At 47.7% G+C, this 22926-nt stretch overlaps 11 protein-coding genes and 1 pseudogene across 11 annotated transcripts, besides 11 other annotated features; all 12 read left to right on the forward strand.

Moving 5' to 3' along the window:
• Positions 1 to 311: part of a sequence feature (heterozygous, Esmeraldo-like haplotype) that runs on past the window's edge.
• On the forward strand, positions 202 to 783 carry Tc00.1047053506629.130 (hypothetical protein, conserved; the record flags this gene model as incomplete). Its single annotated transcript, XM_811493.1, has 1 exon — positions 202 to 783. The coding sequence occupies one exon, from the start codon at positions 202 to 204 to the stop codon at positions 781 to 783; it is 582 nt and encodes a 193-aa protein (XP_816586.1).
• Positions 312 to 383: a sequence feature (areas merged during assembly that could not be assigned to a particular haplotype. This can correspond to areas where the two haplotypes were merged or to regions with more than two copies in the genome that were merged during assembly.).
• Positions 384 to 19400: a sequence feature (heterozygous, non-Esmeraldo-like haplotype).
• Positions 1130 to 3781, forward strand: Tc00.1047053506629.140 (hypothetical protein, conserved; the record flags this gene model as incomplete). Its single annotated transcript, XM_811494.1, has 1 exon — positions 1130 to 3781. One exon carries the CDS (start codon positions 1130 to 1132, stop codon positions 3779 to 3781), a length of 2652 nt encoding a protein of 883 aa, XP_816587.1.
• Positions 3984 to 4027: a microsatellite.
• On the forward strand, positions 4065 to 5192 carry Tc00.1047053506629.150 (hypothetical protein, conserved; the record flags this gene model as incomplete). Its single annotated transcript, XM_811495.1, has 1 exon — positions 4065 to 5192. One exon carries the CDS (start codon positions 4065 to 4067, stop codon positions 5190 to 5192), a length of 1128 nt encoding a protein of 375 aa, XP_816588.1.
• Positions 5347 to 5366: a microsatellite.
• Tc00.1047053506629.160 (hypothetical protein, conserved) lies at positions 5446 to 6132 on the forward strand (the record flags this gene model as incomplete). The annotated part of the gene is made up of 1 exon (XM_811496.1): positions 5446 to 6132. One exon carries the CDS (start codon positions 5446 to 5448, stop codon positions 6130 to 6132), a length of 687 nt encoding a protein of 228 aa, XP_816589.1.
• Positions 6342 to 7055, forward strand: Tc00.1047053506629.170 (uncharacterized protein; the record flags this gene model as incomplete). Its single annotated transcript, XM_811497.1, has 1 exon — positions 6342 to 7055. The coding sequence occupies one exon, from the start codon at positions 6342 to 6344 to the stop codon at positions 7053 to 7055; it is 714 nt and encodes a 237-aa protein (XP_816590.1).
• Positions 6389 to 6415: a sequence feature (AT_rich).
• Positions 8292 to 11483, forward strand: Tc00.1047053506629.180 (hypothetical protein, conserved; the record flags this gene model as incomplete). The annotated part of the gene is made up of 1 exon (XM_811498.1): positions 8292 to 11483. The coding sequence occupies one exon, from the start codon at positions 8292 to 8294 to the stop codon at positions 11481 to 11483; it is 3192 nt and encodes a 1063-aa protein (XP_816591.1).
• Positions 11522 to 11559: a microsatellite.
• Positions 11881 to 13365, forward strand: Tc00.1047053506629.190 (hypothetical protein, conserved; the record flags this gene model as incomplete). Its single annotated transcript, XM_811499.1, has 1 exon — positions 11881 to 13365. The coding sequence occupies one exon, from the start codon at positions 11881 to 11883 to the stop codon at positions 13363 to 13365; it is 1485 nt and encodes a 494-aa protein (XP_816592.1).
• Positions 13509 to 13548: a sequence feature (T-rich).
• Positions 13790 to 14785, forward strand: Tc00.1047053506629.200 (hypothetical protein, conserved; the record flags this gene model as incomplete). Its single annotated transcript, XM_811500.1, has 1 exon — positions 13790 to 14785. The coding sequence occupies one exon, from the start codon at positions 13790 to 13792 to the stop codon at positions 14783 to 14785; it is 996 nt and encodes a 331-aa protein (XP_816593.1).
• Positions 15001 to 15042: a sequence feature (AT_rich).
• Positions 15420 to 16994, forward strand: Tc00.1047053506629.210 (hypothetical protein, conserved; the record flags this gene model as incomplete). The annotated part of the gene is made up of 1 exon (XM_811501.1): positions 15420 to 16994. The coding sequence occupies one exon, from the start codon at positions 15420 to 15422 to the stop codon at positions 16992 to 16994; it is 1575 nt and encodes a 524-aa protein (XP_816594.1).
• Positions 17202 to 17222: a sequence feature (AT_rich).
• Tc00.1047053506629.220 (isovaleryl-coA dehydrogenase, putative) lies at positions 17382 to 18617 on the forward strand (the record flags this gene model as incomplete). The annotated part of the gene is made up of 1 exon (XM_811502.1): positions 17382 to 18617. One exon carries the CDS (start codon positions 17382 to 17384, stop codon positions 18615 to 18617), a length of 1236 nt encoding a protein of 411 aa, XP_816595.1.
• Positions 19171 to 21546, forward strand: Tc00.1047053506629.230 (annotated as a pseudogene).
• Positions 19401 to 22926: a sequence feature (areas not merged during assembly with more than two copies in the genome that could not be assigned to a particular haplotype).
• Tc00.1047053506629.240 (retrotransposon hot spot (RHS) protein, putative) lies at positions 22599 to 22926 on the forward strand (the record flags this gene model as incomplete). The annotated part of the gene is made up of 1 exon (XM_811503.1): positions 22599 to 22926. A coding segment is annotated over one exon (328 nt), but the record flags the coding sequence as incomplete, so codon positions are not given.

A 22926-nucleotide genomic window follows, 5' to 3' on the forward strand; every position in this document is an offset into this window, starting at 1 on the left:
CTTATTTTTTTTGTTGCTGTTTTTTTTTTCTGTGTGTGTGTGCTTGTCACCATTGGGTGAGGCCGTGTGAATTTGTCTGGGGATAAGTTACTCCTCTTATACACATATACATACATATTCATTCACACAGACACGCAAAAAAAGAAAAAAAAGATATAAAAGAAGGAGGTGGTGCCTTTGTTTGTTTGAAGAAGAGTTAGCATGTGGACTCAACAATTATCTCTTCAGAAGCCAAATGCGCAACAAACACCGGAGGAAAAACGTAAGCAGGCACTAGTGACGGCGAATGTGTTTATCGAAAACAATCGCGGTCTGGTACGAAAGGCAATGGATCAATATCAAAGCGTGGCTGGTAGCAATTACTGGACGTACGGCTACATGGGCGGAGCCATGGTAACAACTATGGCTGCTTGTCTCTCTATTGGGGGTCGAGTGCCTTTTTTTCGCAATTATGCGAGCTGGATATCATTAGCTGGTGGTTACTTTGGTGGCAAGGCAATGCTAGGGATGCACAATTCTTATAATTTGGCTTCTGTTGTGAATGTCATCAACAAATCGATTGATGAGACGAGGAAAATGGATGAGCAGCACGGATTCAGCATCCCTGAATATGCTCGGGAAGTGGATTCACTGAAACGGATGAAATATGAACTAATACCATACAGCACAGAGGCCATTGAGGCACGAAAGCATGATGTGAAAAACATGTCACTTAACGAGAGTGCAGATGCACTTGTTGAGGCATACGAGAAACGAAAACAGGCATCTGCTCAGAGGAAGTGAGGGGGGACGTTGAGGAAATCGATAAAGAAACGTTGGGTAAATTTTTGTGGTTTTTTTTTGTTTTTGTTGTTGACGCATGGCTTTAATGCGCATGCGTGTCAATGAAGTGGCATTTTTGTTTGAGCCACAGCTGGTATTGCCACGAACAGAAGAACACTCTTATCATCTTTTGGGTGGTTGTTCAGAACGTTTCTTTTCTTTTTATTCTCTCACTCACGGCGCAAATGGACACATGTCCGCATGGTCTTTTGCTGCGCCACCGTTAATAGGTCTAACAATCGACCAACAAAAAAGGTCTGAGCGTGGGGGTGGGTGGAAGGAAAAGAGAAGGGCTGTGGAACGGTGGATGCAGAAACGAGGAGTGGCCTCTTCTCTGCGAAATCCCCAGACATTTGGGGGTGCGGCGGAGGGAATTGACGACTCGCAGTTGTACACCTCTGCGGAGCTGTTCCCCTATCTCAGCGTGGAGGATCGTGAGAATCTAAACAGGGAGGTTGTGGCGGCGATCAATAACGAATTGGTGCACCACGAGAATTTGGAAGTTACCGTTCCGCGTCTTTTGCGTTCCTGTGCCACTGAGGCAAAGGAGCTTCGTCGAGCCATCAATTCCATGGCCTCGTCACAAATGCTGGAGGGGCACCGCGCGGTGCAAATTGTAAAGGAGTGTGGTGAACGCATTCAAGATCTGCGAGAGCTTTTTATGGAACAAGGTGACCTCATCACGGGCATGGAGGTGACGTCAGGGAGCTACAAGCAACTGCGACAGTTGCATTTCTTACGCGAAAACATCTTGTCTGTTATAAAATGGGCAGAGGCACTAAAAGAGGTGCGATACACAAATCTGTACAAGCTTGTAGAGCAAAGACAGTTTGCGGAGGTACATAAACGTCTGCGTCGTTTGCAATTGATTCGACGCACAGTCTCTGAAAAGGCGGATAGCAAATATCGCAATGTGTTTGAACCTTACTTTGAAAAGCTGGATGCAGTACAAACAATGTTTGTATCGGAGGTATACAAACTGTTGGAGGAAAGCTCGATGCATGTTGCGATTCAAATGGCACTTGAAGATTTGCCGGATGCCGGTACCGTTGCGGAGGTTTTTCCGGAATTCAAGCAACTTGAGGAGTGTGTGCAACTCTGTGGGGAAGAGGTTGGAGGAGGAGAAGATGGGACGGGTATTGGCGTCTTGTGTACGGCTGACGGTGAACCGCTCATCACTGAGGAGAAAGTGTACCGTGCTGTACGCAAGTGCGTGGCTCGACTGTGGGAGGAACAAGTGATGGTGGATGTGGTGGATCCCATTGCACAGATCTCCACTTATCTCGAACAAATGAAAAAAGTGGCACCATTGCTGGGTGCACTGGAACTGACACTTATTCCCCTCTCGACGAAGTTTTCCTTCTTTGCCCTCGTTGTGGGTTCCATTCACGATGAAGTGATGAACTTTTTGCAGGGGTACGTGGATCCTGCCGCGGAGGTGGAAGCAACTGGTCTTCTTGAGGCTTCACAGTTTGTACAGTGGTATAAGGAGTCGATGACAGAAGCAAATTACGCCATTTACATTGATCTTAACGCCATCGATAGCCTTTCTGCATTAATGATGACATCTGCTGTTGGAGGTCTTTCGGCACATCTTATTCGACTCTGTCGTGCCTGTGCCATATCAGTGGGAACTGGACGAAGTGAACCAACAACAATGAAAAATGGATTACCCGTGACAACTGGTCCAGTGGACATGTTTGCGGTTCTGCAACAATCTTTGGGAGGCCTTTCTACAGCCATTGAGGTTTCTGTAATGCGTCAGATAGGTGTTGCCTGCGCAGAGGCGATTGGAGCTTACCTTGAAGAATGCAAAATTCGCAGTGATTATGATTTCTGGGAAGAGGAAAATGAATCAATGCGAATCTCGGTTGAGGAATGGACTACACGTCGATTGTTATTTCTCTACGCCTTTTGTAATGACTGCTCAACTATTGAACGTAATATGGATACTATTGAGATTAAGTTTGCCCCCTATTGGGACGACGAGGAGGGTGGTGAGTATTCATCGCCGTTTCAACAAACTCAAGACCTGATATCAGAGCATGCCTTATTCTATCTGGACGAGATTGTACTGCACGTTGAGCGTGTAGTGGATGCGCAGTGGGCTCTCCTGTTTCGTTCCAAAGATTGGTATAGTGTAGATGATAACCCGACACAGGTTATTATAGACACGATGAGTGACTTTATTGATGAGGAATTTACTAAGGCGCTTGAGGAGACACGGATGCGCTTGGCTATGCGAAGTATGTTGACGCGATATGTCCAAAAATACCTTACAACACTAATGGAGTTCCTTGGAGAAATTATACGCCACCAAAACAATCGATCTGTCGAGGACTGGAATGCGTTTGTTGACTGCTTTAGTCGTGATACCGTACTCGCCATGGATATGTGGGATGAACGTGTGAAGGAGGGCAATGGGAAACTGGTTAATAGTGCACGACGTGTATTGGAGGTTATAATGCATCTCCTCAGTGTAAAGAAACCGGTGGATTTCAATTTTATTGTGCAGAAGGATCTTCTGGATGATTATGGTGATTGTCCATCCTTTGTGGTGCGCTTCATCTTGCAGGCTCGACAAAATGAGCTTGACAAGGATTCACGTGACACCATGATGGCGTTATGGAACGAGCGCGTGGCGTTTCAGCAGCGCGGACCAGATGATGTTCCCACGGTTGGCTGGTCCCAGCCACCGTCCTTTCTCGGTGCACTGGATCGCTCATTAGCAGAACTGAACAAGAGGGGTGGTCTCTTCCGCACAAGCCCACGAAAAAGGCGAGTAAAGGCCGAGCAAAAGCGGCGGGAGGATGAAAAACAAGCCAGGCGGGAGGAACGACGCGTCAGACGTGAGGCCGACGCGACGGCCAAAAAAATGAAAGGACCGTTCAAGGCAGGGATGCACTCTCTTCAAGATGACACGGTGGAGGTAGGCAAACTCGCTGATCTTCTCAAGTGAGAGAGATCAGTAGAGAAGGAAGGGAGGAAGAAGTGGGGTAATGCGAATGCATGCCTGTGAAATGGAGAGGTAGGAAGAAACAGTGAGCGATAAACCAAAAGGGTGAGAAAAAAGAGAATGTACATGAGTTGATTTCACAGCAGCCCTTACTGTTCTTAAATATTTTGATACTACCTATTTACATTGACGATTCCTTTTTAAGCTTTCTTCCTCCCTCCCTCTCTCTCTCTGTCTCTCTCTCTCTCTATATATATATATATATAGTTATTGCCTGAATGCAGGCATGCAGCAAGTCGAGCACGAAATGAAGAAAACTTCTGGGGTACCGTATCTTGTCGATGTTGCGTTGAACCTCACAGACTGTGTCTTTCGCGGTGTTGACTGGAAAGGACGGCGGGTCCACGCGGACAATTTTGATGATGTTCTTCGGCGAGCAGGGGAGCAGAACGTAAAAAAGATGATTGTTACCGGCACAAACCTTGCGCAGTGTGTTAAAGCGATACGCCTTTGCCGTCGTTACCCGTCGCAGCTGCTCTGCACCGTTGGGATTCACCCCGCTCACTGCGCTGAGATGATGTTGCCAATGGACTGGGCGAGGATTGAGGAGGCCGCAGATGACGATGTTTCGATTCAGGTGCCCCAGCCTCCTTCTTCCGTAGTCGATACCACGGCGAATTGCCAGTACACCGAGGATCGGTTGAAAAAACTGGTGGAGTTGATCGAAGAGAACCGTGATGTTGTTGTGGCCGTGGGGGAAATTGGTCTTGACTACGCCGAACTTTCCTACTGCCCGCGAGAAATCCAACAAAAATATTTTATTCGACAGCTTCGTGCTTTTCGTTCGTTGCGTCTGCCATTTCTCTTTCATTCACGCGACTGTGGTACGGACTTTGTGCAAATCATTGAGGAGGAACGACGAGAATGGCCAAGCGATTTTCCCTTCGTGGGTGTGGTGCATAGTTTCAGAGGACCCCCTGAAGAACAGCAACGACTCTTGGCGATGAGCGGCATCTATTTTAGTATTAATGGGAGTGCGTTTAGGGAGAAGAGCACTGCGGAGCAGATCTGTTCTCTTCCCCTTGATCGGGTCATGCTAGAAACCGATGCGCCCTGGTGCGACATTCGCAAACAGCATTACGGGGCGCAGTTTGTGCGAACTTTTTTTGAGACGAATTGCAAAGGAGGTCCGTTTGTGTCTACGTTGTGTAATGAACGTCGCAACGAGCCCTGCCACCTGCGACAGGTTTTAGAGGCATACACGGGCGCGTTACGTCGCTTTGGAGAGAAGATGGCAGACGAAGCGTTGCGTGGCATTACAGAGGAGGAAGTTGTGCGGCAACTGTTTAACAACTGTGTCACCGTTTTTGGCCTTGGAGAAGCTGAGAAAATTGACGCAGACACGCGTGACTGAGAGCGACTGCGGCGGGGATCAGAGTTTCCTTGTGTGTGCCTATTGACTGACTAATATTTTTGAGGGAGGAACGCTCTTTTTTTTTTTTACATTCTCCCTTCCTTTCGATTGTCTGTTGTGTTTTTGTGTTTGTTAAGACTTTTCTGCCATTTATTTATTATTATTATTATTATTTATTTATTTTGGTTTCAACAGCAACAACAAAAAACAAACAAACAGGAATAGGTGGTGGAGGTGCGGTGGTCTCTCCACAATGAAGCGAGAAAGACAGTTCACGGTAAACGATGAAGACGCGCAGAGGCGCCGGGCACAGACGGATAGTGGGGATGACGAGACGCTGTTGAAGGAGGAGATTCTAACGGTGGAGGAGACACAGACTGTCCTTGTCCGCCTACCGTGCCTGGACTTCTTTAGGGATGCGCATATATGCGAGGAGGCCGCCGCCAATGGCCGTGCGGAGGCCACTCATGAGGGGGATGAGCGGCACCCGTCGCGGTTCAGGGCAGACGGGCTCACCTTCAAAAGTGGCACGCTGGAAACAGCTCACCCAGTCGTCGTGCTTCGTACAAAAGAGTACGGTGAAATGGAGTTTGAGGGGTCATGGGTCGCCTCTCATGAAAAGAGCGTCTTTGACGCGCCGTCGAGTAATCGTGTGGTGGTGCAACTCTGCGAGAGGGGCGATGAACAAACAGAGAAGGGAATTCACGGTAGTGTCCACGATGCAAGTGGTAGCGGTAGCGGTGCTTTTAATGAACCGCGTTCGGTCAGTGATAAAAGAGGCGCATCAACGGGAGTTGGAGTGGCGAGTCTCTTGAAACACCCGTCCGTTGGCATCACAGCTGACGAGGCACGTGGACGAAAAAGGGCTCGCAACGCATCATGGGGCTACGGACGAATAGATGTACCATGTGCAACGCTGGTGCTACGACGTGTGAAGTAAAAGCAAACTTTTGATTTGATTTTGGCGTCGTCGCGATGCAGTGAAATAAGTTTTGCTGCAGAAGAGGGACTGTGGTTTATCCGCTGTGCGCACTATTTCCGCTCTGCTTGTTTGCTTCTGCCGCTGTTTTTCCTTTGCTGATTGTAATAAAAAAACGCCATTGGCGGGGGGGGCATTGATCCTCTGTGTGATTATGCCCCGCAGTCGCCATGGGTTTGCGTTTATTTACATTCATTTTTTTCTTCTTTTTGCCTCGTTTTATTATTATTTATTATTATTTTTTCTGTGGCTTTACGGCAGAGTTCCTTCTTAAAATTAGAAACGCACACGCCTCCGGGGAACGAAGTGGTGCTCCCACCTGCCATTTTGACAAAGTTCTCTACTCTGGTTGGGCCATGTTGCGTCATGTCGACTGGGAGACGCAGCAGCAGTCGTCTCTCTCACGTTCCCATCAATACCACCAGCACAAATTAAAAGGGACCCGAACACCGCTTCCTCGGCGAGAGGCTCCACCACCGCCACTACTGGCATCTACCACACCTTCACCAAGTTCACCCCCTGCTGTTGGTATCATGTCTATGTCGTCTCCCTTGCCACACGAATATCATGTTCCTAGTTTGCCTCAAGAGAATTCTCCTGACCGCTTCTCTGTATTGAATGCCAACAAGCGCGTGCTCAATGATATACAAAAAGATTGCCTTCATTGTGTCGATGACGAGCTGACATGGCGCCAGGAGGCCTTAAGGAAGGAGCGTGAACTCACTGAACGAGAGGAGGAGTTTAATACCCTTGTCCAAATGCAACACGCTGCATACAAGGAACGACTAGAAGAGATATCGCGCAAGGAAAAGTATCTTATGGAGTGGGAGCAGAGGTTGCGATCTGCAGAGAAGCTTATGCAAGCACGAAGCGAAAAAAAGTAACATTGACGCCTAATGCTTTGTCGCTACTGATGTTGTTCGAAGTTTACTCCGTGGTACACGGAATGAAGCACAAGAGGTTCTCTCTGGGGTGCTGAGTGGGATTCTCTCAACCCCATCTTCCTACAATAGATTAGATCAATCACGTCCAGAGAACGAAATGAAAAGAAGTTATTGCTTTGAGTGGAATAATTGCCTCACTCCCTCTTTTCCCCCCCCACCCCCCCCAAACAGTAGCCTTGCATATTCTATTACGCACTCTATTCTTTTTAATAATTTCAATTTGTCTTTTTTCTTTCAACTTGCCATCTCCATACAACCCAGCTTGCCCACTCACTCAGTTAGGCGACACCAATAATGCAAGAATGAACGCTGTGCAGCATCCGCTGTTTCTTCCGTCGGCTATCACGTTGGGTTCCGGGTGTGCACGTGTGAAAGTCGTGGTGTGTTGGCGCAGGTGGGTCGCATATCGACGAGAAGGTGGGTCCAGCCCACGGCACCGGCCCACGGTGTGGAGTTTCCGAAATTGGTGACATGAACGAGCAGGCATCGTTTTTGTGAAGGCGAGGGAATTGTCAAAATTACTATTGTCGTTGTTGCTTTAGATGCAGCTTGTCGAATCGAGGGAGAAGAAGTGGGAAGTGGTGACACCTTGCCTTGCGCATCAGACGGCGGTGAGCTCCCTTGGTGAGTGCGTGCGCCGCAGTTACTACTGCTGCCGCTTGTACTGCTGGTTGTGGTGTCTGTTGCTGCAGTTTGAATTGGGTGGTACGGATGGGGACAACGGTCATAAATTGCACTTGGACTAAAATGAGGCAAAGAACGTTAATAATAACGTTTTGCTACCGAGAAACATAATCCTTTTTTGTCTCTGTGTCCGCTATTTGTTTCCTTGCATTGCTTTGAGTTATCAATGATCCCCGTATAAGAAATGGGACATCAATTGGGCTATGATGCTGACATGTGTACAATTTGGGTGCGGTTTTCTTTCTCTTTCCTCCTTTTTTTTCTTTACTTTCCCTTTTTGTTTGCTCGCGGGCAATGCGTGCATTCCATTTATTTTTACTGTCTCTTCCGTGTGTGTATGTACTTGTGCTTGTGCGCCTCCTGAGGAAACAACTTCTTGCGCCTGTGACTTCTCTTGTTATTGTGTTGTTTTTTTGCTTGAACGTGCCTTTTGGTGTTTATTTTTGTCTCTTTCTGCCTGTGGAAGAAGTATTAATTTGTGAGGAGGAAAATATGGTGGTACTCGGTGTCGTGACGCGGTCTCCAAGGGCACTATTGTCTTTGGTACGAGAGGCGTATCGATCGCTTTTTTTCTACGACGCCAGGACGGCTAGTGACGTCATATTTGCACTGGGAGACCTTCATGAGCCCCCGTTGAATGTGCACGCCCTTGTGCTTTCTGTGCTAACTACGCTTCCTAATTTTTCGTGTGGATATCATGTGGCTCGTCTCTTTCATGGCTTATCTGAACTTCATGTGCGTCACACGATGCTCACGGCTCATTTGTTGAAATATTATCTCCGTTGTTGCTTTGGAAAGAGTTGCACAGTCACCCCTGTAAAGTGTTTTTCAAGGGATCCGTTGTGGTTTGTCTCTTCATTTGCCATCATTCTCCAAACGCTTCACCGCTTTCACTCCACAGAAACTTTGGAGGCGTTTTTGGATTCGGTAGAGGAGTTGCTGCGAGCGGACCCTGCATGTTTTCCCCCATGTCATCACAGGCATCATGAAAGAAGAGATGGACTGCACGAGGTACATGCGGAATCGGATGTGGAGAAGGTGGGGAATGTTGCGGAGGACACCTTTTTGGTCATGCAACGCTTCGTTCTTATTCATCGACGGAATCTTTACGGATGTCGGTTCATATGTACAGAAAAACTGTTAGCTTCCTTCACAGATCACTTGCACTGCCGTCACTTGACTTCGCTCTTGTGCCTTATGGAAGACGTGGGTGGGGAGAGTCACGGATCAGAATATCCTCGTTTGAAGAAGAAAGAGATGGCTGAACTCCAGCGGCAGTTGTTGTGTCATTTTTTGTATCGGTTTTGTGCTGCGGCACTTCGCCCCGGTGTGCTTTCGAACGCTGAAATTGTGGTGTTACTCAGACATGTGAATCACTATAATATTAGCGGACTTCCGCCTGATGTGCGAAATGGACTTTATTTTCTTGCAGATGCTCTTTGTATAATTCTTGAGAATTCTTCATTGACGTTGGATGCCATTCGTCTACTCGTGGCGAGCGATTTATACCCAGAGGATGAGGAACCGCACGAAAAGAAAGGCAATTCAGCGGATGTCCTGCAGTTGCGGCAAAAACCTCGTCTAGAGCCTTTTCTAGATGGGCTGCAGCACATTGTACTCGGCATGGAGAGTAGACGTTTCTGCAAAAGAGAGGATTGGTTGACTGCAGAAGTTTTACTTATTTTGTGTCATCGCCTGCTTCTCGCTCACGTTGTGCATGCGAAAAAAGAGGCAGGTCCACGACTTCTTCGTACATGTCATCTTGTTTGTGATGCTCTGAAGGGGTTAGAATGTCACTTGGGGACTGAGGATCCTTCTGTTGAATTTCGCATACTTCTTGCCACTGAGCCCGTGAGGGCATTGCTGCTGCAAGGAGCATCTCTGCTAGGCCAAGAACTGGCTTCAACGCTCACAGAGGCGATCACTCGGCACGTACTTCAGAGTGCTTTTCACTTGGCTACGACTCATAATACCGATGATTTGGATATTCAGTCGCTAAGTTTTTTAATGCGGGAGTTTCATCTGACGGTGGAAATTGTTGCAAGAATTGATATTATTCTTCGCCTGATTTGTCATCAGAGACGTTTCACACAACACACAGTCAAACACATTGCGAAGGCGCTTAGCATACTCGGCTCGGAGAAGTGGGTTGTCTTTTGTGGCAACAATAAACGATGGATTATGCTTGCAACATCTGTACGGCTTTCTAACGCGGTAAATTTCCTCATTTCTTCCATGAAGGCCCTTGAACAGAGCGTGGCGCCGCAGCACACATTCGAGATGTTGCTGAATCTTTTGGCCGTGCTATCTCCTGTGAAGTTGCGTGGCAAGGAAGATAGGCGGTGCCGATATCTTGCAGGACAAATCCCCGATTCCAATGCTATTATGCTTCTCATTAATACTGTGCTTCAAGGTTGTATTGATTGCATCCCACCAATTGCTTTGTGTAACGATGATTGGGACGGGCACAAATTTTTTGCACTGAAAGCAACAGACGTTGCTGAGCGCTGTTCCTTGCAGAGTCGTTCTTCCAATGCGTGGAACGCACCTGAATCCTTTTTGGGAAACGTTTGGCGCTCAGAAAATAAATCTAATTGTGAAGGGGATACGCGTTCTCTTCACATGAAGCAACCGAGTGCAGACCTCGTGGTGGGATTTGCCCTTTGGATGGGAGCCTTTCGATTTGGCATAAAGATTAAGGATGCAAATGGGCGGGACCCGTCCCTCTCGAAGATGAGGATGAATGAGCTGCGAAAGATGCATAAAGGGATTCTTCAGAGTGCCATTCATGTTGTTTTACAGGATAAGGCTTTGGGGGGTTACTTTTTGCGTCAGCGGCTCCTTCGCGCCTTTTACCTTTATTTGAAAATCGAAGGTCCTTATTCACGAGGAGAAAGTGAACCGATATTTATTAGTAATGAGGGATTTAAGCATGTCGTTCCTCTGTTAATAGCGGAAGTGTATCGAGTTGTAAAGGATCCTTTTTTTTATGAGGGGTCTACGATGACGTCAGGTGATTTACTTTTTTCAACTGAGACTTGGACAATATTCGGTCACTGTGGTATGGATGCAGTCGAATTAATCACGTTTCTTGAAAATGTCACGGAGGAGTTTCAAATGCACGGAGACCCTAAAATGCCTTTGCTTCTGCTACATGATATTATATGGGGATCGCTCACATGCATCGCCTCATTGAGCGCCGCGCTAGAGGAATGGATTGATGGATTCCGTCATGGGGACTCCTTCCACGTTAAAAACCTCTTCAATGCTGGGATTTGCCACCAGGTGCGAGAAGAAGGGGACGCTGTGATTATTACCAATAGACGAAATACCCTTCTGTGGTCTTTGTTGTTACTTGCCTGTTTTATGCGCAACCGAGGGGCTATGGTTAGGACGGGCCACGCAAAGGAATTGACTGCTGCCCTAGGCGCAGTTGCGCGGCTTGTGCGGCTGGTATCACATCAATTTCCGGTGTTCAGGCGGTCACGTCCTGCACCCGAGTGTCTCTTGGCCCTTAATCTCCGCGAGTTGGTTGAGGAGGAGTCCGCCGCCGGTGTTATCAACGGAGCAAACAACTGCGTTTCGGATGTGCTGGATGATGTGCTCCGCCGAGAGCAGCAGCATTTCTCTTGCTGGGAGTGCAATTTTGAGTCGGTGGCTGCCCGAATGAGGCGATACGTGTGAAGAGCCGCGGCACACAAAATTATATGCATACAAACAGGTATACACATACAAGTATATATATACATATATATATATACGTGTGTCTCACTAAAATCTTTTTTTTTTTTGCTGCTTTCAATCCAAAGTTGAGTTTCTTCAGAGTTATTTTTTTGTTGTTCTTATTGCTTACGCATTGAATTTGTGTTTTGATGGTTTTTTTGGTTGTTTTTCTTCGTTCATTATTTTTTTCTTCTCTTTCAACACTGGAATATCTCTCTTTTTCCCTTTCTGTCGTTGTTCATGTGCCGACCCATGCGTGTCTGTGCGTGCACTTCTCTCACGTTTACTTTTCGTGTGTGCTTTCTTTGCCTGCCTCACTTTGCATCCAGCAGGAATTCCCCCTGTCCACAAGATAAAAATGGAGCCCTCAGCGATGAAGGCCTCGAATGAGCTGTCGATGGCGGAGGAGGCTCGTCTTATGAGCGCACTCTTCCCATACGTATCCAGCAAATGCCTCTGGGAATGTGTAAAGGCAACAAAAAGCGTCGAGGAGACAATTTTTAACGTGAACGCCACGGTGAATCCCGACCTTTACAGCGCGTCCTACTTAATAAACGCAATGCGGAATTTCGCGACTTCCACAGAGGTTACGACGAAGAGAACACCAAGAAACGCTGATTCCGGTGTTATAGCTGTTGATTCGGATGGCAATGAAATTGTTGACCCTTTGGAAGATCCATTTGTATCCGTGGGATCTCTTCTTCACTCAAGATCATCTCTCTTTGATGGTGAGATGAATATCTTGGAGGTCGATCAGCAACAAGAGTACAACGCCACAGTGGCGGTGTTCCCAATCGATACCGCCAAATGGGACGAACATTTCATTACATCCGCCACACTGACGGATGTTGTGGGTGCACAACCCCTCGTCCTGCCGACACCGGCTGAGAAGACACCTTTGCACAAGGATTTCGGAGGCAGTGATGATGCGATTCAGGCACCAATCGTCCGTTGGGCTCCAACCGCCGCTTCCCTGAAAATGAAGCTGGATGAAAGCAAATGTATTTCGTCTTGTGAGGCGCCTTCTCCTTTGGCGTGCATATTAAACTGCGAGGAGGGGAGAGGGGAAACGAATGCACGAGATGAAGGTGGGTTGGGCACGAAGAAGGAAAAAAAGATGGCCGATAGGGCGATGAATACCGTGGGACACGTCGAGCCTGTCTTGCTGACTCCGCTACAATTCTGCACACAGCGTGAGTGCGAGCTGAGGGAAAGACTTGAGGAGTTGGAAAGAAATGGGGCCGCCGCATTTGCCAAAACGGAGGAAACCGACTTCTGCAGGGAGATTGTGGAGCACTGCAAAACCTTTACCAGCGCACTCCCAGAGTATTTCCAAAAGTTTCTTAGCGTGGTTGCAAAAGAATTTGAGGGAAAAGAGATTGTTCCCCCCCTTCACAACATCCGTTTGAAGTCATTTAGCGGAGGGATACTTAATACAGAGGAAGTGAGAATTCGAGGGATTGTTTTAGGGCGATCCTACGCCCGCTTTAGTGAGGATGGTGAGCACATCTTGTTTCGTGTGAAGTTGAAGCATTTGGCGTTGAGTCCGGTCTCGTTTTCACTAGCGAGGGAAGAGAGCCGAGGCGATGCCACGAAAGGAACAGTGAAGGCGAAGGCTAAGAACCTAAAAGTGAAGGCAAAATTGGAATTGAAGTTACATTTGACGGGGCGTCTGATTGCCAGATGCGGCAACATTCATTTCTCTATTGGCTCCTTGCAAACCAAATGTTCTGTGTTTGGACTGAATGCGGTGGCCTTTTTCTTGAGGCCCTTCCTCAAACAAAAACTGACCTCTTTTGTGGTGAAGGCGTTGAGTGATGAAATGTTTCTCGACCTTGCGTAGTTTTTATCTGTTTTTCCATTCTTTTTCTCTCTTTCTCTCTGTTTCCGTTTTTCTCTCACTCTTTCTCTTACCACCATACTTCACTGCATGCAGGGTTGCTGCGCCTGCCTCTGTGGGATGGAGTTGGGTCTGTGGAATTATTATTTTTTATTTTTATTTTCTTTTTTCCCCTTTTTTTTTTTTATTATTTGTATTGCAATGGACAATTTGTGAAATCATTTTTGTGATTTTTTACTGGCGGTTTCTATGAAATTCTTTTTGTTCCTTCTTTTCCTTTGAGTTGTTCGTTTTTGTTGCTGCAAACTGCGGTTATATTTATAGAGAGAGAGAGAGGGAAAAATAATAATAAAACACACAAAAAGGGATAAAACTCCTTATTTGGTTGAAAAGCAAAAAAAAGAAAAAAAGCAAAGGAGGTACACCGATGCCTGGAGCTTGGCTTCTGAATTCACAAGAGGGCAACTTTACATTGCCAAGTCACTGCTCACCAGATGTCTCGGTGCCGATAAATCTGCTGGAGGCGTATGGTGTCTACTCTCGCACGGTGGACCCCGCGACACTGCACGAGCGTCATCCATCCGATGACGAGGGACGGACTCGGGCACAACGTCTCGCGTGGAATTTGGGCTACCAGGGGCAGGAGGAAGTGACACTTACTGCCGACTCCCAAGAAGAATTGCGGGAACACCTTAACTTGGATGAACAAATGCGTATTGTGGAAAGTGGAGTGCTGTACATCGACTTCCGTGACGCAGAGGAACGGTGGATTCGTGTTGAGGCCAAATCAGGTGATCTGGTCGTTCTTCCGCGTGGCCTTTACCATCGTCTTGTCCCTGCTGCTGACTCCTCTCCGGTTAAGCTGTTGCGCCTGTTCCGTAAATCTGCCGTATTTCAACCAATTCCTCGCAATGGTGAACTCAGTGTCGAAGCTGCCGCGGAGGCGCGTGCGGCACATGAAGACCACAAATTTTACGTCTCTCATCCACCGACAGAGACCATTTTGGGTCCTGCAAACACGGAGGACAATGTGTTGGTGAAATCCCCTCGAGACTTTGACGCCACACTGGATAAAGTTAGGGCGCAGCTGACGCCCGGTGATATACTTGTGCTTCTGTTCAAGGGTGCCTCTGACCGCAGGACGCACCAGTCGTGGTGTCCGCCGTGTGCGACTGCGGAACCAATTGTGAGACGCGCAGTGGAGGCGGCCAAACAAAAGCGTCGTGTTGTGTACGTTCAGTGCAATGTTGAGCGTTCGGTATACCTCGGGAACCCCGATTATGCCTACCGAAAGCACCCTCTTCTTAATATCGCCAGTATTCCATTTTTTTTGGTGCTGGAGCAAAGGGAGAAGGAGGTCTTTGAGTTGTGCCGAGAAAGCGATCCAGGTGAAGGCTACAACTCTTGGGTAGAGAAAATTTGAGCGTTGGCACAAGCAAGGAGAGAGAGAGAGGGAAAGAAGCAAAGGGACATGATTCCCGATCAATATTAGTCAGTGAATTATTTCTATAATTTCTTTTTTCGCAGATTTTTTTTTTTTACATTTAGTATTCGGTGAACTGTTTTTTTATGGAGGTGGGGGTCGGACTTGTTCTTTTTTTTTTTTTTTTTCCTTTTATGAATTGAATTTACATCTAGTTATTTTTTTTTTATTTATTTGCAAAAAAAAAAAAAAAAAAAGGCATCTGTGGGCATGAGCCGTGCGATGAACAAAAATTTACACAGTTCTTTGTATTCATCCAATGCGTGTGTATTTGTGTGCATCGACGTAGGGAGGTGGTGGTAAACCTAATGGTCGGTCTTTTTTTTCTTTCTTCTGTGTGTGTGCGCTGGAATGACTGTTGGAGGCCAACTTATTCCTTCTCTGGTTGTTGTTGTGCAATGCCCTCTTTGTTGTCCTTGTTATTTTTTCTTTTTTTATTTGCTCGTTCCCCTGTTTCTAAGTATTAATAGTCCTCGCCAGTGTACTGCCCGGTGTAGAAGAGGGCGCTTTTTGGACCTTTTACATATATTTTTTTTCTCTCTTTATATCGTTGTCACATTTTTGGGATGAGAACATGGGGACACAGGGACTATGGAACTATCTGAATAAACATGGTCTTTGCTCGGCTCCTCCTAGTGTAACGGGTGACACCTCCATTATTACGCCTGACCACCTGCTGCTTGACATGAATGGCATCGTACACGGGGCCATTGAAGGACCTCATTTTTTGTCCATGCAAACCATCCAGGATGTTCTGTTATCCGTGAAGCGTCTTTTGCGCCTGTTTCCACCAAAGAAGACGCTTGTTCTTGTTTTTGACGGCGCAGCGCCAACGGCGAAGCTCAAATTACAAAAAGAACGGCGTGCCACCATGAGGGCACCTCAAAATGCACTGAAACCCCCTTCTTCGGCGACGCAGTTAAAATACAATTACGACTATGAGGGAACGCCGATACGTTTATTTCGGGAAGAGGTTGTCTCGGGTTCGGAGTTTCTTCTGGCGTGTGAAGATGCTTTAAGGAAGGCACTCATGTCGAGTGATGGGGATGATGCTGACCGTCTGCCAGGAACATTTTTGGGTGAATATGCGGTCATTATAAGTGGCTGTGAGGATGCAGGAGAGGGAGAGCTAAAAATATCGTCCATGATCCGAACGCTTTGGATTGAGCAGAAACGAACAGAAACATACACCGGAGATGACGTGATTGTCGTTGTGAGCAATGACTCAGACCTGGCGTTGATTGGTATCGCATGTACACCGTACCGTCAATACTACATGGTAGATCCCGTTGATTACTGTGTCACTGCTATTGCTGAGCTTTTTGAGCACTGGAGAAAGGGTGCAGCAAACGGACTTCTACCGCTTGAGCTTTTACCCTCATACCGCATAGACTTTGTGTTTCTTATGCTGCTTAGTGGTGGTGACTGGTACCAGGGCGTTGCTGGACGCAGTATCCTTCTTTGGCGCCGATACCGCGAGCTTCGACTTAATGGTGGATACTTCAGAAGATCGATAATACATGGCGAAGACTTTAACGTGGATGTTGAGTTTCTCCGCAGTGTTATGAGTGTGAAGGATTCTATACATCAAAAGGTGCGTCAGTCAAAGATCAAGCAGGCCACGATACGAGGGGACTCATCCCTGTCAAAGCAGTCTGTGGAGACTGGAGTTGATCTGTTAAAAGGCGCCATGTGGGCCCTGAAATCGATTGTGCTCGGGCACTGCTTTGACTACGAGTTTCGCGTGTCCACCATATGTCCCACACTGGGGATGCTGAAGGCCGCCAGCTTTGTAAAGGGAGTGGAGAAACGTATTCGGCCTGAATCAAAGGCTCCGCTTCCTCTTTTGTCCCCCTTGGAACAGTGCGTGGCGGTGATGGGGATGCGTGGGCGATATTCTGAGGAGATTTTGCGTGCGCTGACCACCGTGTGCCCAGATGGCGGTAAAAAACTAACGAATTCTCAATCGGTTCCATATCTTCTTTCACAAGTGAGGCTTTTAATGGCCTCTGTAGATCGCGACAAACTCACCGCGGCGGAACGCGAGTTGCTCAAGGTGCAGCATGCGGACGTGCTTGAGAAGGGAGGTGTACTGCAGGACGCTGTCACATTCATGAGCTACGCGTACAGCTCTCCATCGTGTGAATGACGGGGACCACTTTTTTATTTATTATAATTGTGTGCCTGCATTGCCACACAGCAGTCAAAATGGAGCTGAGGAAAAGAGTGCACGTTTATTAAGCGATATTGCGGTTGGAAAAGAATAAAAAAGAGAACAACAACTACAGTAATAAAAAGATGGGAGATGTAAATAACGCATTGAAACTGTCGGTTGATCTCGCTGGTATTTTTGACCTTTTTTTTATTATTTTATTTTGACGTTATCCTTTTTTTGTTTTTTTGTTTGTTTGTCTGCATTAATCGTGTAGACCGCACAAAACCGCAGTCTCTTTATCCGTTCACGGATAAAAGAACCTCAACAAGCAGAGCGAAGGAACAACAAAAACAAAAATAAAAAGACCGAGTGGAAGCAAAAATGTTTCTTGGGCGACGCGTTCTGCTTCCACGGCTTGGCGGCGTGCCAAATGGAGCTATCGCTGCTCGTCCCTTTGCTTCTTCTGCTAACTCCTCTATGGACTTTCTTTTTAATCCAACGCCGGAGCACAAGATGCTGCGGAACACGATCGCAAAGTTTGCGGCTGAACGGATTGAGCCACAGGCGAGGCAAAATGATATTGAGATGCGGTTTAATACGGAACTTATGAGAGAACTTGGGGACCTCGGCGTGTTGGGCGTCACTGTTTCAGATGAAGATGGCGGTGCGGGAATGGACGCCACCGCGTCCGTTATTGTTCACCATGAAATATCCAAGTGTGACCCGGGCTTTTGCTTGGCGTATCTGGCACACTCCGTCCTTTTTGTCAACAACTTCTATAATTCTGCCACACGAGAGCAACGAGAACGATGGCTACCGAAGGTTCTCACGGGTGAGCATATTGGTGCAATGTGTATGTCTGAGCCAGGCGCCGGCACAGACGTATTGGGCATGTCCACCGCTGCCAAGAAGTTGGGTGACGAGAAGTATGTCCTAAATGGCTGTAAAACGTGGATCACCAACGGTACGGTTGCTGATGTTTTACTCGTGTACGCAAAGGTGGATGGCAAAATAACCGCTTTTGTGGTGGAAAAGGGGACGCCTGGGTTTACATGTGGTGCAAAGATTGACAAGTGTGGTATGCGAAGCTCCCAAATGTGTCAATTGTTTTTTGATAATGTGGAGCTGGACAAAACGAACATATTGGGTGAGGAGGGAAAGGGAATGGTAGGGATGATGCGCAACCTCGAGATTGAGCGTCTCACGCTTTCCGCTATGGCGATTGGTATTGCAGACCGCTGTGTGGAGCTTATGACGAGGTACGCTAGTGAACGTCAGGCGTTTGGAAAGCCCATATGGAACTATGGGCAGATTCAGCGTCTCATTGCCGAGAGCTACGCAGAGACGGAGGCAGCCAAAGCCCTCACGTACTCTGTTAGCCGCAGCGTGTCGCCGACATCTAATAATCGTTTAGGCAGTGATGCAGCAAAATTGTTTGCTGCCCCAATTGCGAAGCGTGTGGCAGACAACACGATGCAAGTGATGGGCGGCATGGGGTACTCCCGGGAAATGCCGGTGGAACGGCTGTGGCGGGATGCCAAGTTACTTGAAATTGGTGGCGGAACAATTGAGGCACACCAAAAAAATATAACAAAGGACTTAATGAAGGAGTTGTAGTTTGCGATAAGGGAGGAGGGCAGGATGCAAATGAAGAAGAATTTGGAAAATTGCAAACGTTGAATGCTGTGGGAGCGAGGAAGAGGATACAATCTTGTTTTTTGCTTTGTTTTTCTTTACTTATTTTACATTGGATTCTTTCGGCTTTCACGTGAAGAAGAAGGGGGGTGCAAGAAGAATCGCGACACGAAAATTCACAGAAACATGTATGCAGTGAGATAATTGAGTGCAAATAATGCTTACTTGTGTGTGCGTGTGTGTGTCAGCAACGATGTGCCCACGTCCTCTTTTAGAGTGTGTGTGGTGACGGCGGTGCCACGCGGGTGTGGGACCGTAGCGAGCGGGATGCGTGGGCGAACCCTCCGTGTCCACCAAGTTGTTGTTATCGTTTGCGCTCTCCAACACTGTGCTGGGTGGATGTCACCCAATTGCCGTCGTTGCGGCGGTCTCCGTGCATGTGGTGTGCATCACGCTGTGTGGATGACTCTATTTTTGTGGCTGTCACTCATTTCTCTGCATATTTTATTTCTCTCTTATTTCCCTTTTGATTGTTGGCTAGTGTTCAGCTTTAACTCGATCCAACTAAGAAAACAAGAAGAAACAATGTCTGGAAGGCCAAGCAAAGGAATTCACGGTAATGAGGAGGGCCAAGCGTCTACTGTGCCACAGGGAGATTCTCTTAAGAGAGCGATGTCGGACCTTGAGGGTGACACAGCTCAGCCCGCTGCGACTCCCATAAGAGTGGAGGAAGCGCAACTACAGTGGACCATGTGCAGCACCGTGTGGGACATCCTGCTGGACGGAGAGACCGACATTTCCGATATGAAGCTGAATGCTTTTCTTCGGGAGCATTTTGGCTCCAGGGCGGCCGTTGAAGAAGAACAGAATGTGGATATGTGGGATTTTTTGAGGAGTCCCGATGCCTTCATAAAAGACCAGCAGCTGCTTGAAGAAATTTCTAATTTAAAGGATTATCAGCTTTTAAGAGATAGGCGCAAGCTTGCGGACGGGCATTTGAACTATCTCGAAGACTGGATTGAATTTGAAGAGAAGGATACTGTCACTCCCCTTACAAGGAAAAAACTTAACGATGCCCTCACTCAGATACAGAAAGAAGTAGCAAGGTGGGAGGCAGAAGAAAGGGCGAAGCGGATGGCAGAAGAAGATGTGAGGCAGAATACTGAAGAAAAGACAACTAAACTGGAGGGATTCTACGAGTCTGTGTACGGTGCGAAGTGGGGCCATGTCTTGGGGTTTTATGACGATAAGATTTGTGAGGATCGAATGGAGGTACATGAGGGAAAACCACCGCAGTCATGGACGTACAAGAAGGAAGGTCTAACTTTCGAAAAGGATGACGGTGTGGAGCAATTCAGACCACCACGTCCCAGGCTGATGGTGCTCACCTCGGACAAGGGATGGCCGTACTCGTGGAGGGAGAATAAACCCATTGTTGACTGTTATGTGAACTGTGAGGTGGATCGAGTGTGGCAGATTGTTGAGCGTGATCTAAAAGACAGTTCCTCACCTGGGAAGCGTCTTTTGGTTGGGACGCCCGGGATCGGGAAGTCGATGAATGCCGGTTCGTACCTTCTCTACCAGCTGCTGCACTGCGATGCCGAGAAAATCCAAGTGGTTGTCCACTGTTTTGGAGAGGGTGAGGCCTACGTCTTTGACAAGACCACCAAGACGGTGACAAAATACGTGGGTATTGGAGAATCTGTGAGTGTTGTGTTGAGTTTGTCGCAGCGTGGGATGAAAGGGTATATAATCTACGATGTGCCAACGAATGGGCCACAGCTGCCGGTAAGTTTTGCGCCCTCCACCGGATGGGGCACGATTGGGCTGGCATCCCCAAAGGTAAGGGACATTCAGGAGTTTGCGCGTCAACGAGATCCCCACCGAATCATCATGAATTACCCCGAAGAGATGGATGTGAAGGCGATGTGTGCGTGGATGAAGCGCGACGGGACTCCACAGGAGCAAGAGAAATACTGGTGGATGGTCTGCCATCAAATGCTTTTTCTGGGGCCGATTCCGCGTTACATCTTTGATGCGAATGGCTTCAGTAAACGCTATAATGAACTTGATCGTGTCTTGAAATCGATAAAAAATCGGGATGATGTAAGGTACGTTACACGTGGAGGAACGGCGGTATGGTGTACCGAGAATCCGTTTTACAAACTTATGTGTGTTGACCGAAAAAGAGGAGTATTTGGTATCGAGGATCTTAAGACTGACATATCATCTGGTCACCTCGCGTATCGATTATCTCCCCTTATTGATAAGATAATCCCCGCTGTGGAGTTTTTTGGTCTTCAGTAACGGAGAGTAAGAATGCTCTTTTGCATCTGGAATTCTGGAGAGATATGCTTTGGACGCATTCAGGAATGAGGCCTTTTTCATTAAAATAGCAGAGGAACTTAAGGAGCTGAGGTCGCCAGCGCCCCAAAAACCACTGAACACCGTGCTGAGGGTGACCCCGGAGGACATCTCACCGAGCCATTTTGATTGTTTCCATTGCAACGCGGACCTAAGAAGATTGATGTAAAGGACCAGTGGCTAGAAAAACCTCCGCTGGTTGGGCTGCGGATAACTACGGCGTGTCGACATCACAGGAACGCCAGCACTGTGTGGCAGTTCACTGATTGCCTGACGGTATATTTTGTTGGGTGGGAGGAGTTATCCCGAGACATTTCGTGGGAGTTTATTTACGTGCAGACAGTGTGCTGATGAGTGGCTGGCAGAGATGTGATTTTGTCAATTCCAATGTAGTGAGCGAGGAGGAGAATCAAGGAAGTCTGTGTTTCTGAAAAACAACGTACACCAGTACCAAGTGCCAATGCCATCCGGAGTCTTTAGAAGAGGCGAAGCTCTCCGAAGTGAGGAAAAAACAACAAATAGGAAAACAAGACAAATTGGGGAATGAAAGGGATAGTTTGGTATCTGGTGAAAAAAATATTGGGGTATTTTCATGTAGTTTGATGCTTTTGTTTCCATGCGGTGCAGGTGCACCAGCACCAGGTGGCATTGAGGCACACAGATGCCAAGAATGTCCAACGCTATCGAACACAACAGTGACGGAATAAATTATGGAGGGAGTGGGGTTGTTTTTTTTTTTTTTTTTTGGTGCAAAAACTGGGTGATTTTCGTATAACATGTTGATTGTGTGCGCATACGAGGCATAATTGGAGAGTTGCTCTCTTGTGGCAGAATCATTGTGTCTAGCGGTGCCACAGTATTGCTGCATTTTCCATTTTATTTTTACTTTTGTTTTGTTGTAGGGTCCATGACAAACGGAAACATATTTGAGGGATGGACGAAGTATAGCTCCTTTTGGAGAAATAGTGCACTCCGTGTAACGGCACTGAGTGAGGCGCCGCATTCCATTGAAGGCGGGATGGCTGTGTAAATTTTGGTGCCGCGTGACTGGTGGATGGGTGAGGGTCCATTTCAACGTGTAGCTCTTTGGGTGATAGCTCGCTCCGGGTGCGTTGTGTGTTGGCAGCGGGCTGTGGCCGTATCCCGTTGGCTTTGGGATTGAACTGGAGGCGGTGGCGGTGTGTGCGTTTGTTGTGTGGAGGGCCGAACCCTCCCACCCGCGGACGGACAGCACTGCGGTGTGTCTGTGTTTGTGTGTGTCAGGGTTGTGCGAGCATTTCCTCTTGCCGAGTGTGTGCGGTGACGGCGGTGCCACAGGGGTGCGAGACCGTAGCGAGCGGGATGCGTGGGCGAACCCTCCGTGTCCACCAAGTTGTTGTTATCGTTTGCGCTCTCCAACACTGTGCTGGGTGGATGTCACCCAATTGCCGTCGTTGCGGCGGTCTCCGTGCATGTGGTGTGCATCACGCTGTGTGGATGACTCTATTTTTGTGGCTGTCACTCATTTCTCTGCATATTTTATTTCTCTCTTATTTCCCTTTTGATTGTTGGCTAGTGTTCAGCTTTAACTCGATCCAACTAAGAAAACAAGAAGAAACAATGTCTGGAAGGCCAAGCAAAGGAATTCACGGTAATGAGGAGGGCCAAGCGTCTACTGTGCCACAGGGAGATTCTCTTAAGAGAGCGATGTCGGACCTTGAGGGTGACACAGCTCAGCCCGCTGCGACTCCCATAAGAGTGGAGGAAGCGCAACTACAGTGGACCATGTGCAGCACCGTGTGGGACATCCTGCTGGACGGAGAGACCGACATTTCCGATATGAAGCTGAATGCTTTTCTTCGGGAGCATTTTGGCTCCAGGGCGGCCGTTGAAGACGAACAGAATGTGGATATGTGGGAATTTTTTGAGGAGTCCCGATGCCTTCATA

Source organism: Trypanosoma cruzi, genomic scaffold, assembly GCF_000209065.1.
Source record: "Trypanosoma cruzi strain CL Brener 1047053516677 genomic scaffold, whole genome shotgun sequence".
NCBI classification, from domain to species: Eukaryota; Euglenozoa; class Kinetoplastea; order Trypanosomatida; family Trypanosomatidae; genus Trypanosoma; species Trypanosoma cruzi.